The sequence below is a fragment of the Bison bison genome, unplaced genomic scaffold (genome assembly GCF_000754665.1).
Source record: "Bison bison bison isolate TAMUID 2011002044 unplaced genomic scaffold, Bison_UMD1.0 scf7180017864498, whole genome shotgun sequence".
In the NCBI taxonomy this organism is placed as follows: domain Eukaryota; kingdom Metazoa; phylum Chordata; class Mammalia; order Artiodactyla; family Bovidae; genus Bison; species Bison bison.
Window position 1 is genome coordinate 3,829,338 of NW_011495057.1, and position 18,588 is coordinate 3,847,925.

At 41.4% G+C, this 18,588-nt stretch overlaps 1 protein-coding gene across 3 annotated transcripts in view; it reads right to left on the reverse strand.

Moving 5' to 3' along the window:
• Nucleotides 1-18,588, reverse strand: part of OSBPL1A (oxysterol binding protein-like 1A) — a 234,197-nt gene that overhangs the window by 215,133 nt on the left and 476 nt on the right. Inside the window, exons 2-5 of one of the 3 annotated variants that reach the window (XM_010828930.1) lie at nucleotides 14,022-14,082; nucleotides 13,723-13,856; nucleotides 8,615-8,791; nucleotides 4,432-4,554 (exon numbers count right to left, since the gene is read on the reverse strand). In XM_010828930.1, the coding sequence (XP_010827232.1) occupies nucleotides 4,432-4,552 (121 nt within the window). In that variant the 5' untranslated portion in view covers nucleotides 4,553-4,554; nucleotides 8,615-8,791; nucleotides 13,723-13,856; nucleotides 14,022-14,082. Of the gene's footprint in view, nucleotides 1-4,431; nucleotides 4,555-8,614; nucleotides 8,792-13,722; nucleotides 13,857-14,021; nucleotides 14,083-18,345; nucleotides 18,529-18,588 lie in introns of those variants that run through there. The other 2 variants (XM_010828929.1, XM_010828928.1) reach the window with 2 other exon arrangements.

Below are 18,588 nucleotides of genomic sequence, written 5' to 3' on the forward strand. Positions count from 1 at the left end.
GCTCAGGAAGCACAAAGTTGAACTCACTTATCTCACACATGCACACTGGCACACAAAAACTCCCTGTCCCCACTCCCACTTTTCACCATCAACTGTCCCATTATTCACCTCACTTCTCAATTCAGAAAAAAGCTGCTGATGCTGAAGCTCTAATACTTTGGCTACCTGATGTGAAGACCCAACTCACTGGAAAAGACCCTGATGCTGGGAAAGACAAGGTAGGAGGAGAAGGGGGCGACAGAGGATGAGATGGTTGCATGGCATCATCGATTCAACGGACATGAGTTTGAGCAAACTCTGGGAGATACTGAAGGACAGGGAAGCCTGGTGTGCTGCAGTCCATGGGATCACAGAGTCAGACACGACTGAGCAAATGAAGAACAACATCCACTTTTCTATGTCCATACCACCCTGAAAGGGCTCCATCTCATCCGATCTCAGAAGCTAAGCAGGGTTGGGCCTGGTTAATACTTGGATGGGAGAAAAAAGTACCACTTGCTGGCTTTCTCCTTTCACCCCTTCCACAACTCAATCAGTTCGATCAATTCTACCTCCTAAATGTTAACTATATCTAAACACTTTTCACCACTCCCACTGCTTCCAGTCCCACATGACCCACAGCAGTCTCCTTTGAGTTACTCAGCAGCTTCCTCACATCTAATATTTCCACATGGGACTCTGGATCAAGAAGCTGACATTTCCAAAATCTTAAATTATTCTTAAAATACTCCAAACATCCTTTACACTCTTTACTATTATAGATATCCAAAATTTTTGATCAGTAAGAAATAAGTTTAGAAATATGTACAGAAAATCGTACCCTACGCTGAATAGTACAACACTGGGAAACACCAGCAGATATTATGGGTGATGGGCTTCCCAGGTGGGGCTACTGGTAAAGAACCCGCCTGCCAATTCAGGAGACAAGAAAGACGGGAGTTTGATCACTGGTAGGAAAGATCCCCTGGAGAAGGAAATGGCAACCTACTCCAGTATCCTTGCCTGGAAAATTCCATGGACAGAGGAAACTGGTGGGCTACCGTCCACGGGGTCACAAAGAGTCAGACACGACTGAGCAACTGAGCACATACACACATTATGGGTAATACTCAACAAAGTGAGAGGACAGCATCGTACAGAATCATCTCTATATTACCAATACAAGCTCTTACTTTGCTTTAAAAACTTATTTCTTGGAATACTACTCACAGAATTTATATAAAGCATGTTATTCAAACATATTAGCATTTATTTGCAAGACTGTCTCACCATTAGCAATAGACGAACACACACTTCTAACGTGGCAACAGCTACAAACAAAACTGCCCAATTAGCTCCTCCTTTGTGCCCCAAGCCTAGAAGTACTGACCTTCACCTACATAGTTCCCTCTCTCCCTTCAACCTGACATCGTATCGGCTGGATTCCTTCCAACCAATCACATCTCTATGTTGACTGTTGAGCTTTAAATCCTGCAGAAGAATTATACTACACTTTACCATTTTCTCAACTTCTCAGGGTTTGGAAAAACAAATGAGATAGAAAATCAAGAAGCGGCAGGCACCGAGACTGAGTTTTCACAGGCCCAGTCCCAACTCTCCCTACTCAGTCCTGTGGGTGAACTCACCTCACCTGATTATGCTGTTCCTCTGCATAAACCCTTCAACCCACCCTTAAGACAAGCCTGACTGACAAGTATAATGAGGGTGAAATTTTGAAAAAGCATTAACAACTGTCTCTCAGCTTTACATTTCCTAGCAGGTGACTTTCCAAGAACTAGCCCGAGGTAACCATGGTCAGGGTGGAAGTTGAGTAGAAAGTAAAGGGTCCCTGATGATGATCCAACCAGGCATGTTTCTGGCGTTCAGAACAGAACTCCAAGGTAAAGATTAAGAGCCAGGTCTCCATTTTATATACGGTAATGTGTATGTTTCAGGGCCATTCTCTCCAATCATCCCACCCTCTCCTTCTCCCACTGAGTCTGAAGCCAGTGCTCCGTGACAGCCTGGAGGGATGGGGGGCAGGGAGGTGGGAGGGGGGTTCAGGGTGGAGGGACACAAGCGTACCTAGGGCCAATTCATACTGATGGATGGCAAAAACCATCACAACATTGTAATTACCTTCCAATTAAAAAAATTTTTTTTTAAAATAGAACCAGGTTTCTGGTGAAGGATGAGAAGATTTTTAGAATTCGTTTTGCATTCCATCTTGGGCTAATTTTTGGACAACTCAGAGCATGTTTTCTTCCCTGCTGCAAAGATAATACTCTGTCCCCACTGAGGGTGAGGCCGTGAGGTCTGTTGCTCGAGTAGAGGAGGACAACGTGACATGGCAGAACAAAATACCCATTAGGGACTCAGGGCTATGTGAGATGAAAAGACGTAAGATGGGACACGTGGCTCCTGACCCTGAGCCCAAAGAGCGAGGTAGGTCCAGGGAACAATGAGAATGGGTAGTGACAAGTGGGATGCTAGGAAAAGGGCCCCCAGCAGGCACCGAGCCGAGCACCAACCTGCACAGCGGCCAAGTCAAAGTAAACTCGGCAGTGCGGGCAGAGGGAAGGTCAAATGCTGGTCCCCAGAGCTGCTCCAAGCCCCCACGTGTCACTCAAGACCCTGTGGCCACACCCAAGGAGTGTGTCCAAGGTGAACCAGCAAGCCTAGGCCACGTGTCGGATGGAAGATTCGAGAGAGGGTCAGGGTGACACGAAGCCAGCAAGAGCCAAGGTGAGACTCCTGAGGCAGCCGAGGAGCATATCTGTGCTTGTGATAAACTGAAACACCTGGGTGTGACTCCCTGTGTGTTTTACCTTAGCTACAAGGATGCGCTAGGAAGAGAGGCTGCAGAGGAACCGAAGGCAGTACACACAGAGAAAGGCTCACCTTCACACTTAAAGGCCACCTAAAAAAAAAAAAGGCCACCTTAACGAGATGGGCTTCCCAGGTTGATGCTAGGGATAAAGAAACCGCCTGCCAGTGCAGGAGACAAAAGAGACCTGGGTTTAATCACTGGGTCAGGAAGATAGTCTGAAGAAGGAAATGGCAATCCACTCTAGTACTCTTGCCTGGGAAATCCTATGGACAGAGGAGCCTGGCGGGCTACAGTCCATGGGGTCACAAAGAGATGGGCACGACTAAAGCGACTTAGCACACACTGAGATGGGAAAGGACACAGGTGAGAGGCTCTGGGAGGCCAATCGTTTTACAAAAAAGCCACTGTGATGGAGGGACCCGATGACTAACATTTAGTCCTCCAAACTCCCAGAAAGAGAAGGCGCTTGTCGAAATATCTGAGCCAATTTAAAAAATAAATTCTATGCACACCTGAGTTTAATGTATTTGTAACCGTGCTACACAAGACACGCTGTGATTTGGTGGCTGCTACTTACTCACCCCTCCTATCTGCAAAATCCCTGCCATCGAGGCTGCTTCTCACTTGGCACGTGACCTTTCTTCTGCCTTGAGCCCTTTTCTTCTCTATTTTTACTTGGTACGTCTATGCACTCTTCATATATCACCTTAGGATGAGTTCCTCCAAGAAACTAATCCTTCAAGTTCTAGTTACATACTTCTTATATATTCCATGATACTCTACATGTCATAGCTCCCATACTTTGTACATATTGTACAATAAAGACTAGTCTGAGCTAGTAATCTACCAATCTCAGTGAGGGAAGGATCCTGTCTGACAGTATTTTAAGGTACTTCACATGATCCTGGGCATACAGAAAACACTCAAAACTGGTGCTTCAACTGCAATGTCTTTGAGAAGAAGAAACTTGTCATAGCATGTATCCTGTGGGCTCATCTCATTAAGATGGCCTTTTTTTTAAGGTGGCCTTTAAGGTTTGTAGTAGGCCTTTAAGGCTTTGTAGTTCATAAGGTTTAGGATCCATGACAATTTTAAGACTGGATCTCAAGTTTGGGGGAGAATGGATACATGTCTATGTATGGTTGAGTCCCTTTGCTGTCCACCTGAAACTATCACAACATTATGAATGGGCTATGCTCCAATATAAAATAAAGAGTTAAGAAAAGAAAGACTGGCACTCAATTTCTCTTACTTAGAGGGGAGTAGAAGAGTACCCACTCTTACAGGGCTTCTTCCTAGGATAAGAGATGGAAATTTATGGCAGGCAAGTTCAAAAGGATTAGCACTAAATAAATGATAAAGTAGTGAATACGTGTGTGTGAACTTAGTCGCTCAGTCGTGTCCGACTCCTTGCAACCCCATGGACTATGGCCCACCAGGCTCCTCTGTCGATGGCATTCCCCAGGCAAGTATCCTGGAGTGGGTTGCCATTTCCTTCTCCAGAGCATCTTTCCAACCCAGAGACTGAACCCAAATCTTCTGCACTGGCAGGCAGATTTTTACCACTGAGCCATCTAGTGCATACTTACAAGAAAAAGTGAAAAAATACATTCAAGGCTTACCTTTGCAGTTAATGTCAGCAATTACTTCATTCCTTTCCATGGTTTCTAACAGCTGTCTTACTTCTTCAGCGTTGCCGTTTCTGGCATGATGGAGAAGCTGTTGTTCTGCGTCTGTACTCATTTCTAGATTTAAAAAATAGTAACACTGCTATTAATCTAAGAACATATATTAGCTTTTGGATGTTCTGCCAACAGAGAAAGGGGAAAAAATCATCTTCATTTTGTAGCTAATAAGACAGACAAAAGGAATAATTAAACAAATCAGCTGCAGGGTCAAAATTTGACCTCGAGACTCTGTGCCCTGTGTATTATTACTGAAGCCTCAGCTTCCTTACCTGCAAAATACAATCAACTTCATGACCTGTGGTAAGATTGTGTCTATGAAAACTAACTGTCAAAGTATTTTGTAAATAGTTATTAGTATAACATTAACAACCTTATGTCTATAAAGTTAAAATATGGCAATTCATCAGTTCATATAGAATTATCAAAAGACTGAAATGATCTAAATGAACACATTGGAAACTTGTGAGAAAATAAATGACAGATAAGGATCCTAGAGCCACCATACTTATCAATAAACTCTCATGTTCTTATCAAGCTTCAAGACAACTATAGAGGAAAACAACCAAATTTAAAGCATTTATCCCAGAAAAAATAGAAATTTCTTTCATACTAATGATCATTTGGGCTTCCCCAATGGCTCAGAAGGTGAAGAGTCCACCTGCAGTACAGGAGATGTGGGTTCGATCCCTGGATTGGGAAGATCCCCTGGGGAAGGGCATGACAACCCATTCCAGTACTCTTGCCAAGAAAATCCCATGGATAGAGGAGCCTGGCCGGCTGCAATCCACGGGGTCACAAAGAGCTGGAAATGACTGAAGTGACTGAGCACAATAATCAGTTAAAGGCAAACAGATCAAGCAATGGTATTTTTTGCCTACCTCATTAGCACAAATAAAAAAAGTAAACACACCAAATGCTGGCATGAACAGAAAATGTGCAGTCCAGTAAACCGTTAATATTATGCATATTATATATGACTTGCACCCAAGTTATTATACACGTTATACACACAAGTTATTGCACACATATGTTGCAGAGGGAGGAAGAGACAACAAACTGCCAAGATGAAATAATTTCAAAATACGCAAATACCCAGGGAGGATGCCAGGAGATGGCCAAGTAAGAAACTCCAGGACCTGTCTTTCCACCTGCACAACAAGTGCACTTGCAGAATCTGTCTGATGTAACTACTGTGGAACTCTGGAGCCTACTGAAGACGTGCAACTGCCCGGGAAGACTTGGAAGGTAACTGTGGTGATTTCAGCTCTTAGCAGAGCAGCGGTTCCCTATCCTTCAGACACTTGGTAGGTATCTGTACACATGCTCCTGGAGCAGCCTGCTGCAGTCAAGGTTGGCAAAAAGGACCCTGTGCTCCAAATACTGGGGAGCTAGGCTCTGATCACTGATTGCTGCTTTTGATCACAGACATGCAGACAAACAAGTGGGCAGCCACTGTTGCTGCATCTGGCCCCTTGTTGCAGGTCTTTCCAGTGGGCTGGAATGCCAGAAGATTTAAACAGCTAGCACCCTTTTGCCCCCCATTCATTTTTCCATCTTCCCCCTAAATTTCCCCTTAATTTTTCTCTAGTAAAAACTAGGACATTTACAACCAAATGCATATGTGGGGGAAATTACAACATGACTGCTCATTCCCACCCAAAAGCCCAAAAGACATGAGACAACCTTAAGTTTATACCTCAGGCTGGCCTTCAGCACAGAGGCAGTCTACATCAAAACAAAAAAAATAGCAAACCCTGGGGAAGAGGGTGCATCTGATTTTTAGAGTTATTGCATTAGATTCAAATGTCCAGTTTTCAGCAGTACTGTTCCCTCCCAAAAAGACACAAATCACACAAAGAAACAGGAAAGCAGGGCCCACTCAAAGGAAAAAAACAAGTCAACAGAAACTGTCCCTGAAGAAGAATTGATGGCAGACATACCAGACAAAGATTTTAGAACAACTGTCTTAAAAATGATTAAGAACTAAAGGAAGAAGCAGAGAAAGTCAAGATGTATAAACAAAATGGAAATAAAGATAGAAAACCTAAAATGAAGCCAAAAAGAAATTTTGCAGCTTAAAAGTGCAGTCACTAAAGTGAAAATTTGACTCGAGGGATTCAAAAGCAGATTTGAGCAGAAGAATCAGTGAACTTGAAGACAGGACAACAGAAATTAATAACTCTGAGGACCAGAAACAAAAAAGACTGAAGAAAAGTGACCCAAACTTAGGAGATCTGTAGGACACCAACAAGCAAACCAATACAGGAATCACAGGTGTCCCAGAAGAGAGAAGGGGGTAGAGCATTTGAAGAAATAATGGCCAAAAACTTCCCAAATTTGGTCAAAGACATGAACATAAATATTCAAGAAGTCAAGGAACACGAAGATGAAATTGGAGATATATACTCACACTTTCAAAAAACAGAATTTTGAAAGCAAGCCAAGAGAAAAGCAAAATGTCACACAAGGGATCCTCGATAAGATGATCATATTTCTGTGAGAAACTCTGAAGGCCAGAAGGCAGTGGGTAAAGAGTAAAATACTTAGGAGTTAAGTGTGTGCCTGGCTTGGATCTTAACCATCCTTGGACTGTCTGGGCTTTGTGCTAGTCACGCTTCTGCTTGTCTGTGTTCTGCTGCCTGATCAGCTGTGGGTACCCATGTCCCTCCTTGCAAGTCTTCTGTGTCCACCCATTCCTGAGAACTAGAGCTGGGCCTCCGTGTGCTGAGAAGAACAGGAAGAGCAGCCTGTTTACCTCACAGACTCCTGCCGGCAGGGGCCCAGAACCTGGTCCCTTCAGAGCGCTACCAGATAACCCCTCAGCGCCCAGAACTCACTCACGTCCCCTTGAAAGGGCTCTTATAAACCCTCAGGGAAAACAAACTCAGACTCTAACCCAGGGACTGATTTCAGAGAATATTTTCCTAGGAGATGTCATCTAGCAGTCACCATAATGTCCTTTCTTCTCAACAGATTGTTGATCGGCATTTACACTAACCACCCTAAATCATCTCCGCTTCATTTATAGTGCATGCTTATTAAAACACTCCATTAGTCATTTAAAAAGCTTTATACTTATATTCACTGCAGCCCTATTTATAAAGCAAATATGTTAATGTCCATTAGTAAAGGTTTGTTCACAAAACTGAATACTATAAAATCATCAACAAGGTTATAAAAGGAATTTCTAAAACCATGGCACTGCAATGTATCATCAAGTCAGATGGATTTAATGTAACAATCTCTTTACAAATTCACAGAAAAAGAAAAATGCATTAGGATAACAGTGGTTACTTCTTACAGTGAAGTTATGAATGGCTTTGATTGTCTTTTGACAGTTATGCTTTCTGAACTCCCTACAATATAACAGCATTTAATCCTTATAAGAAAAGTTACTGAAGATATAAAACAAAAAATCTTGTCAAATTAAATGGACATTTCATCATAGGTGATTTTTTATATATATTTTAGCGAGACAAGTACATTTTATAAGAAGTGACAATCTACTTTTGCTGGCATAAGAGATGGCACAAAAAAATGTTCATTTAATATTTTTCTCCTGTTTTTCAAGAATGAATCAAAGAACACTTGAAGTATCTTCAGAACATACTAGAAGTTGTTTAATGTTACCTTGGGTTCTTACCATACTGGGTTTACAGAAAAAAAGTTGTAAAGTTTTTCAACTTCTGTATAATAAATATGAAAAGGGTACAGTCAAGTCTATTATTTATTTAACAGTCCACAGTAATATTCATATATTCAATAATATCATATTCACCACAACAGTTACTGAAAAGTGCTGGAACTGAGATTAAGAATTATTCAAAGGTTTGGGAATTCCCTGGTGGTCCAGTGGTTAGGACTGCTGGGGCCTAGGTTCAATCCCTGGTCAGAGAACGAAGATCCTGAAAGTCGAGGGGCATGGTCAAAAAAAAAAATTATTCAAAGGTTGCAAAGTACCAAGGACAGAAACTGCTACAGGCACTGGAGGTATCACACAGTCGCTGCCCTCCAGACAGGGCACACATGTGCTCGGTCACACCAACATGTGCCAAGTACAGTAATAAGCAAGGGACAGTGGCTGTCCAGAGGACAAAGTGGGTGACTAGCCCTTTACCTGCATTAGTGAAGGAAGGAACCACAGAGAAAGTGAAATTCAAGCTGGGACTTGAAGACTGAGGAGGTCACCAAGACCAGCAGGACAAAGGTTTCTGCCCCAGCTGGACAACTGTTACACCAGGAACAGTCTTGGGTGAAGATGTGATTCCATTTGGTCGTGGTGAGTTTGAGATTCCTGTCGAAAAGAGAGAGGGAGATGTCTGGTAAGCAACCAGCTTATACCAGCCTGAGCACAAGAAAACAGTTCTAGGGGAGAAGTACAACAGTCAGTACATTAGTGTTCATGAAAATCATGGGGGTAATCAGGACCTCTTACTGAAAGAAGAGCAAGAGTGAAGGGAAAGGAGGCCAGCAACTACGATGTAGCAAGAAAGATCTAAGCATGGATGGGGGGCGGGGTGGGGTGTTACCAGAAGAGGGTGGGAGTGTCAACCAAGAGAGGAGTTTCCGGGGGTTAGAAGGTGTGAAATGTCGAAGGAAGAGCAGGAACAAGGCCTGAAAACGCAGCTGATTTGGCAAGAAGAAGGTGAATTCAAGAATATTTCAAGTAGAAATGACAGACCCGCAAACAGACGGGGGTAAACTGAGGAGTAAAAGTGGGACGATGGGGAGAGAGTGCAGCAAACTCCTTTAGAGAGACTTTGTTTGAAGGGCTGGTGATAAGTTCCGTTTTCAGATTTTTAGATACCTGGGCATGTTCATAGCTGTGGGGCTAGAGCCAGGAGAGAGGAAAAGCTTGAAAGGCAGGAGAAAGAATGAAGATGAGAAAGATCCTAGAAGAGCCTGAAGTAGGTGGATGAAAAGCCCAAGGGGAGGATTAGCCTTGAAGAGAGGAAGCCCACACTAAGCCGGCTGGGGGTAGGGGTTAAAGGGCCAGTGGAGGCTGGGTAGATAGAGCTCCTTTCTGATGCTGACAACTTCCTGAGACACAGATTTTTAAGTACCTTAATAGGTGAGAGTAGTCTTAGTATGCGGAGAAGGCAATGGCACCCCACTCCAGTACTCTTGCCTGGAAAATCCCATGGATGGAGGAGCCTGGTGGGCTGCAGTCCATGGGGTTGATAGAGTCGGACACGACTGAGCAACTTCACTTTCACTTTTCACTTTCACGCATTGGAGAAGGAAATGGCAACCTACTCTAGTGTTCTTGCCTGGAGAATCCCAGGGACGGGAAGCCTGGTGGGCTGCTGTCTATGGGATCGCACAGTCGGACATGACTGAAGCAACGTAGCAGCAGCAGTCTTAGTATGAGACAGGACAGCTGCTGACAGTGGGCTTGTGCGGGAGGGGGTCGCCTCTCCTTTTCAAAACAATTTACCACCACATCCATTGAAACTAGCCACTCTGTCCAAAGGCTAAGCAGACTCAAAGGTTTGCAACTGTTAACACTTGGCTTGGGACACAGTCAAATAAGCAAGACCTTGACGATAAATCCCAAAATGCAAGCAGGCATTTCAACACTGCTCCTTTCTAAACTTCTGTTACTTTGGAAAGGAATGGTGAGGGGTGGCAGGGTGGGGGGACAGGAGAGGGGGCTGACAGGCTGACACTTTTTCCTTCTCCCTTAGTGGCTCTAACACCAAATCAGAGCAGCACAGCTCCAAAAATATCTGTAATTTAAAGACCAAACTTCTTAAAATGATAACAGTACTATTTAATTAGCCCAGTAAAACATGATCGTTATGTTCCTTTCTGCTATGCCGCAAACAATCATATTCCAAACCAAGACATAAAAACATTTGTATTTTTTCTTAATCCAAGAACCATTATAAGGCAAAGTCTGCCACTATCTATGCATACCTGAAGATGCTAAATTCAATACATCTGTAGTAGCTAAAACTTCACTCAGGTTGGCATCTAGCCAGCATGGGCCAGGAAGGTGTCCACCTTGAAGTCCACAAGGAGCTGCAGTTTGCTCACCACCACTAGGCCAGCATCCCTTTCCCTTTCTCTTCTGTCACTGCGTTACTGTCAATAAACACTTCACTGAGGGCGGACCACGGTACAGGCACCGTTTTATTAGGTGGTGATACACTAATGAACAAAACCAGGCCTTGCATTAGGATAACTTTATGTTTTATCTATGTATTTTTATATTTAAAATATTTAAAAATATGTTTATGTTTTATCTATATATTTTTATATTTTATCCATATAAAAAAAATTTATCTATTTATGTATATTTTAATATATAGTACATATTAAATGTATATAATATTTATATATATTTGGGGGCAGGCACCACACTGCAAGGCTTGCAGGATCTTAGTTCCCCAACCAGAGCTTGAACTTGGGCCATGGCACTGAAAATGCAGAGTCCTAACCACAGGACCACCAGGGAATTCCTGATAACTTATGTTATAGAAAAGTCAACTGTACAAATAAATTACTATCCACATTTCTCACGGTCTAACTTGCCATCTCCACTCCCAACTTCAACTAGTTCCCCTTAGTAAGCCTTCACAGCACCTCATGTTTGCCACAAACATTAGTCTGTAGGTGCTCGTGTGGTCATTTCTTTGTTCTCCCCATACTATACTAGAAACTTAATTAGAAAAAGGGCCCCAAGTCTATTATGTGTCCCCACTATATTTATCCCTAGTATCCAGCAAGGCACCTAGAACACAGCAAGAACCAAACATTGAATGGATGGATGAATGGATGAACGTGGACTTAAGTTTTTCAAGATCAAAGCAACCAAGATAGACTGACAGGAAGGTCTAAAAGTAACGTGTTTATTATAAGTGGTACATTTTCATCCAGTGATCAAAAAATGAAGGTTTTTTCCCCCTTATATGCCACAAGATACTAAAATCACAGCAAAAAAAGGAAGATCTTTTAAAGTATACATTCCAGGATTATTGAGGATGATCACTGCTAATTGGATATTAATACATCTCTAACTTATGAATAATTTGTGGTTAACAGTTAACAAATACAAGGGGGGAAAGTGCAGACAGTGACAGATTTTATTTTCTTTGGCTCCAAAATCACTGCAGCCCATGACTGAGCCATGAGATTAAAAGACCTTTGCTCTTTGGAAAGAAAACTATGACAAACCTATTAGAAATCAGAGATATCACTTTGCCCACAAAGGTCCGCATAGTCAAAGTTATGGTTTTTCCAATGGTCATGTATGGATGTGACAGCTGGACCATAAAGAAGACTGAGTGCAGAAGAACTGATGCTTTCAAATTCTGGCACTGAAGAAGACCCTTGAGAGCCCTTGGACTTCAAGGGGATCAAACCAGTCAATCCTAAAGTAAATCAGTCCTGAATATTCATTGGAAGGACTGATACTTTGGCCACCTGATGTGAAGAGCCGACTCACTGGAAAAGACCCTGATGATGGGAAAAACTGAAGGCAGGAAGAGAAGGGGGTACCAGAGAACGAGATGGGTGGATAGCATCACCATCACTCATGACTCAATGGACATGAACTGGACAAAACTCCAGGAGACAGTAAAGGACAGGGAGGCCTGGGGTACTGCAGTCCATGGGGTCACAGAGTCGGACACAACTTAGTGAATGAACAACAGTTAACTTTAGAAAAAATACAAAAATCAAAGAATCCAAATTAAAATGTTGAATAGATGTTAAAAAATACTCTTTGGACTCAGGAGAGTTTATTTCAGAAAAGCACTGTCTCTGATGTTTAAGCCAAAAGAAGGACAAGTAAACCTTAGTGCATCTTATGAGACTAGATTTTGAACAACATTCTGTCAGTACACATAGTATAGATATTTTTCAGTATCACTTTGTGGATGTATTCAGCCATTCTTTTCACATACATGCAGCTCCAAACTCTTGTTTTTAAGATTAATTAACGCGATTTTAATGGCCAAGAGAATGTTCAAGAAAATAGACAAAAACATCTTAAGCTTCAAAAACTGGGAGACTAGAGGCCACTTTGCCTTGACTTCCCTCCTCCAAGGTTCACTGGGGAAGACAAGCTTCTAATTCTGAATTATTTTGTGGAAAGCAAATTTACATTTTGCTCTTGTATAAACACTCTGAGTGAAGTGAAAGTTGCTCAGTTGTGTCTGACTCTTTGCGACCCCATGGACGATACAGTCCATGAAATTCTCTAGGCCAGAATACTGGAGTGGGAAGCCTTTCCTTTCTCCAGGGTATCTTCCCACCCCAGGGATCAAACCCAGGTCTCCTGCAATTCAGGCGGATTCTTTACCAGCTGAGTCACAAGGGAAGCCTGTACATTACTTAATTAAACTGGTTCCTATACTTGATATCGGAGAAGGCAATGGCACCCCACTCCAGTACTCTTGCCTGGAAAATCCCATGGATGGAGGAGCCTGGTGGGCTGCAGTCCATGGAGTCGAGAATAGTCAGATACGACTGAGCGACTTCACTTTCACTTTTCACTTGCATGCCTTGGAGAAGGAAATGGCAACCCACTCCAGTGTTCTTGCCTGAAGAATCCCAGGGACGGGGGAGCCTGGTGGGCTGCCGTCTATGGGGTCGCACAGAGTCGGACACGACTGAAGTGACTTAGCAGCAGCAGCATACTTGATATACGCCACTAAATGTCCATTAATTACAGTGGATAAATTGTGGCTCTAACAACTCTGAAATCTTGGCAGAGAAACCCTAAAACTGTAACTTAAAGGGCAATCAACTCATTCAATTCAGTCAGAGGTCTGTTATGTTACAAACTGAATGTCTATTTTTCTTTACTATTCCAGCTGAACTTTTACAGAATCAAAAAAGAAAATTCCTAGAGAAATCAAAGACAGTAAAGTTCAATAATCAGAGCCAATTCACTCAAGTACCAGAAATCCAAAATATTAAATGATGTGCTTTGGGATTTCCCTGGCAGTCCAGTGGATAAGACTCTGTGCTCCCAGTGCAGAGGGGCTTGTGTTCAATCCCTGGCTGGGGAAACTAAGATCTCACATGCCACATGGTGCAATCTTACAAGAATAAAAAAAAATTACCTTTCAAAAAAGTTCTTAAAGGTGTCTGAAGTTAAAATTCAAAGACATCCAAGGCTAACTTTATTAGATCACAAATACAGCAATGTTTAACGGGACATCATAAAATATCAGGAAAGCACGGTGATGCTCAAAAACTTAAACATAAAATTACCGGATGATCCAGCAATTCCACTTCTCTGAGTGTACGCCCAAAAGAACTCAAGGGACTCTTGAAAGAGATATCTGTTCACGATCACAGAAGTGTTCTTCACAACAGCCAAGAGGTGGAAGTTGTCCAAGTGCCCCCTGGCAGATGAATGGATAAGCAAAATGTACTACAAATGTACAATGGACTACTATTCAGCCTTAAAAAGGAATGAAATCCTGAAACGTGCCACAATAACGATGAAGCCAGAACACATTATTTGAAATAAGCCAGACACCAAAGGACAAATACGTGACTCCACTTACATAAGATATTTGGAGCAGACAAATTCATGTAGCCAAAAATTGAAATGGTGGTGAACAGAAGCTGGAAGAGAAGAAAATGGAGAGTTAGTGTTTAATGGGTACAGAGCTTCCATTTGGGATAAGAAAGTTCTAGAGACAGACAGAGACAGTGGCTACTGCATAATATATTTTAAAATGGCTAAGATTTTATGTTCTATGTAATTTACAATTTAAAAAAATGAGGAAGCATCTGAAATGAGTCTAACAAGTGCCAAATAGCTTTTGTACTAGTAAAAAGTCAAAGGAAGCCAACTATTCAAAACACCTTATGACTATGTTGTGATTATTTTTAAAATTCTCAGATATTGATTTTATGCTTGGTAACACATTATTAAAATATTTGAATTATACTGTATGCTAAGAATTTGAATAGTGAGAAAAATTAAATATTTATGAATATATTTTACAAACCAAGTCTTTAAAACCAAAAAAAAAAAAAAAAAAAAAAAAAAACCCCAGCGTGCTCAGCACTGTATTCCAAAGTACTCAACTGCTTAATGGTATATTTTTTCCCCGATATTTTTCCAATACTATATTTTAATATAAGGAAAATATTTAAAAAGTGACTATTAAAACATGACAACAGAAATAAAATAGCTTTGTTCCCATGGACAGAGGAGCCTGGTAGGCTGAGGTCCATGGGGTCGCTAGAGTCGGACACGAGTGAGCGACTTCACCTTCACTTTTCACTTTCATGCATTGGAGAAGGAAATGGCAACCCACTCCAGTGTTCTTGCCTGGAGAATCCCAGGGACAGGGGAGCCTGGTGGGCTGCAGTCTATGGGGTCGCACAGAGTCGGACATGACTGAAGTGACTTAGCAGCAGCAGCTATCAATCTTATTAGTTCCTAGCAAATAATTATTAAGTTCTTTTATATTCTATATCCCAGGTATATGTGTGTATATACCTATTTGTACACAGGTGTATACAAACATATGTATAAAACTATGACATTTCTGCTAACACAAATAATTAAATGCATTTTTGCTTGTTTTAGAAATTTAGCCTTGGTAGACAGATTCATGGAGAAGGCAATGGCACCCCCACTCCAGTACTCTTGCCTGGAAAATCCCATGGACAGAGGAACCTGGCGTGCTGCAGTCCATGGAGTCGCTAAGAGTCGTACAGGACTGAGCGACTTCACTTTGACTTTTCACCTTAATGCACTGGAAAAGGAAATGGCAACCCACTCCAGTGTTCTTGCCTGGAGAATCCCAGGGACGGGGGAGCCTCGTGGGCTGCCGTCTATGGGGTCGCACAGAGTCACACATGACTGAAGCAACTTAGCAGCAGCAGACAGATTCATATTTAATCTAACACCACTTTTAGAGATGAAGAAACTGAACAGCACGAAGGGTACTTGCTAAGGGTATGACTTTACCAGCCACAACCAGAATTTAGAACTTCTAGTCAAGGGGTGAAATATTATTAATGCTATATATTTCATAAAACTCAATTCAGCCTCTAAAATTAAAGGTCCCTGATCCTAGTTATTGTTCACATGTGTGAACACCAAGGAAGCTGAATCTGAATTTTAGCTTAATCCTCTCATTTTAAGAAGCTTTACTCATTGAAATAAGATATCCAAGATATGGCAATTTAAGGAAAATGACAGCAAATTTTAAAGTCATTTTAGGAAGCACCTGCCTCTTTCTTTTAAAAATATGAAATTAAGTTAAAAATCGCTTTATTTTTAATTCAGTGAAACTTTCTAACTTCAACAGGACTCTGTACCCAGATCAAAAGCATCATCCTTTTTGCAGGAGAAATGAGAGACACCTGGCTATAATTGTAGTATGTCTTACTACAGTTTGTAAGCCACTGAAATCAATGTAAAATGCCTATACCAAATTATATTTGACCTATTTACATTATCTTCTCTTATTCATATTCATTACATACCCATACTGACTTGGATGCCATACAGACATAATAAAAGAATAATCCTTCTTGCTATGATTTTTCTTCATTCAGTTGAAAATGCTAATGTTTAAAAGAACCGGTAAAAATTAAATAAGCTTCCCTGCTTTATGAAATTGATTAAACCTGAAATTGCTATGCATTTTATCTGCTTTTACAACCAAGAACTAACACTTACATTCATCCCTGATTTGAATCTGAACTTCATAGATTCTAAAAACTATTAACTATAGTTTCAAAATAGGTTGGACCCATAGAAGTCCACAAATTAGATGAATATAGTTTTATATAACAATAATATTCACCAAAAGAAGGCTGATAACTACCACGTTCTAATGATAAAATTCCTTATATGTCAGATAAAGTGTATTTAAATGTATCCTATTTCCACATTTGAAAATTATCTTCCAAACCCTAATGAAATATACTGCAGTACTGATCAGTTACCCACTATATGACCAGAACTTTTTCTTTAAAGGAAAACTTTAACCAAAGTAAAAATGTGGTTACCTTTCATTGTCACATGCTAGGAAACTGTACAGTTAAAGGCCACTTTCACTGTATAGCACAGGAATTCCCTGTTTGCTGGTTGATGAATATAGTGACTCAGAGTGACCTACTACATCCTCTTTAAGCGTTTAAAAAGTATTTCTTATACTTGCCTACGTTATTAGTGAAAGAGGACACGTAAGTGAGAAAACCCTACATTTCTAGGGATCAAGAACATTCTATAAGATAATTATATGATATGATCACCAATATATTCTGTACAAAATGCACGAAAGTATCCTTTCTGAGCCCTTATTAATAACTTCTGAAAAGATCGGTATAAGCTTGTTGCTAATTATACTGCTAACACCTGTCCTTTTTTAGGATCTGGAAAGAATTTACAAATCAATAAAGTTCTAATTACCACCAGACTTGGCTTATTAACCACTTCAAATTTTTTTTACATGCCCTGGCTTTCTCCCCCATATGTTATTAGTTAAGATGATTTCTACTTTCTCCTGACTACTTTTCTCAGTGAATACACATAATGTACAAAAGCTCAGCTCCTTGTAATAGCAAGAGGTAAGAAACTGTCAAAGCATGAAGATTGATATATTATGATTAAATACAGATGTGTCTAGGTAAAATAAAACCACATGAAGAAAAATTTTATTTTGTTAAATAGACAATGCATCATGTTATCATGCAAAAGAAACTGGCTGTATTTTTCTACCTAGTTGCTGGTTCCAAACAAGCATCATTTCCCTTTGCTTTGGGGAAAGAGTGGAAAAAGCAATGTTTTACAGAAATAACATTTAGCTGCTCTGAATTACAGGTGTAAGTGCTGTGCAAATAATACCTGCAAGGCTGAGAGCCTCCAGAGACAAGGATCAGCCACCCCACAACCTTTTACTGAGGAAAAACGAGATATTCAACAAGTGTCATCTGATAAACAGGCCCTGGCAAAACCCTACACTAATACACAACTGCTTCAGATAAATCTATTCAACTTGCAGCAGTTAACTCCTGTTTTGCCTATCAGTTGCTCAAGGCTATAAGAAAAAGATACTTTCTAAAAAGGAACCATTACTGACAGTTTTCTCCCCTTTCTCCACCCACAGATTGTAGTAGGTAGAGCTCGTAGAGTAGAACTAGGGGAGGAAAAGAGGGTGGATTTTGTAACTATTCTGTAATTAACACCGAGACCTTTAAAATTTCAGCAGGGGGATCCAGAAACTATACCTACTACTCACTGCAAAAAACGTCCTTGCATCAGAGTCAGAACCCGAACACTCCTAAGCCATCAAAACAAATCGAAGTATTTTTCAAATTCTGAAATAAGAGGTGAGGACATTCTGAACTCTAAACCCAGAATGCATCAATTACAATATTACCATATGGCTGAGATTGTCAAGAAAAATACATCTCTGATTCTACCCACAAACACCTAATCACTAAATTTGCAACATTCTAACAGTCTAGTTTAACTTAATATCACATGCCAACGGTTCACTTCACTATCTGCATAAAGCTAAGACTTTCACAACTAACATTAACTACATGAAGGCAACCCTTTTCAACACCTCCTGCCAAACAGCAGGGCCACCGGGTAAATAAATCTTTGTTTCTATTCGGTTCAGTCGGTCAGTCATGTCCGACTCTTTGCGACCCCGTGGACTGCAGCATTGTTTCTATTAGGCAGCTGCAATCTTTCATACTGTTTCTGAACTCCTTTGATGGTCTCTGGTGCTAGTGGGAACTGACCACGAGGCACACAGTGAGAAGGGTCACGTGAACAGCTCGTGACTTCCACTGTGAATCAACCCTCCTCAGGATAGTAGGAAACTCAAAGTTGGGATGCACACATCCAAGTACCTAGAAAGCACGCAGCTGATGACTTCTCAGGGAATGCACGAGACACCGGGACGAAGTCCTAGCACCCAGAGTGGAAATGCCAACGTCTTACTACTTGCAACAACTTCCCTGCAGCGCCGGAGCAGCCAGGGACTTCGGGGCGGTCGAGGTCTGGGTCCGAGCCTGGTACCTCCAGACCCAGACTCTGCCCATCCTCGGAGACGTGCCCTCACTCCCCACCACGCGCGGACAGACCTCCCCCAG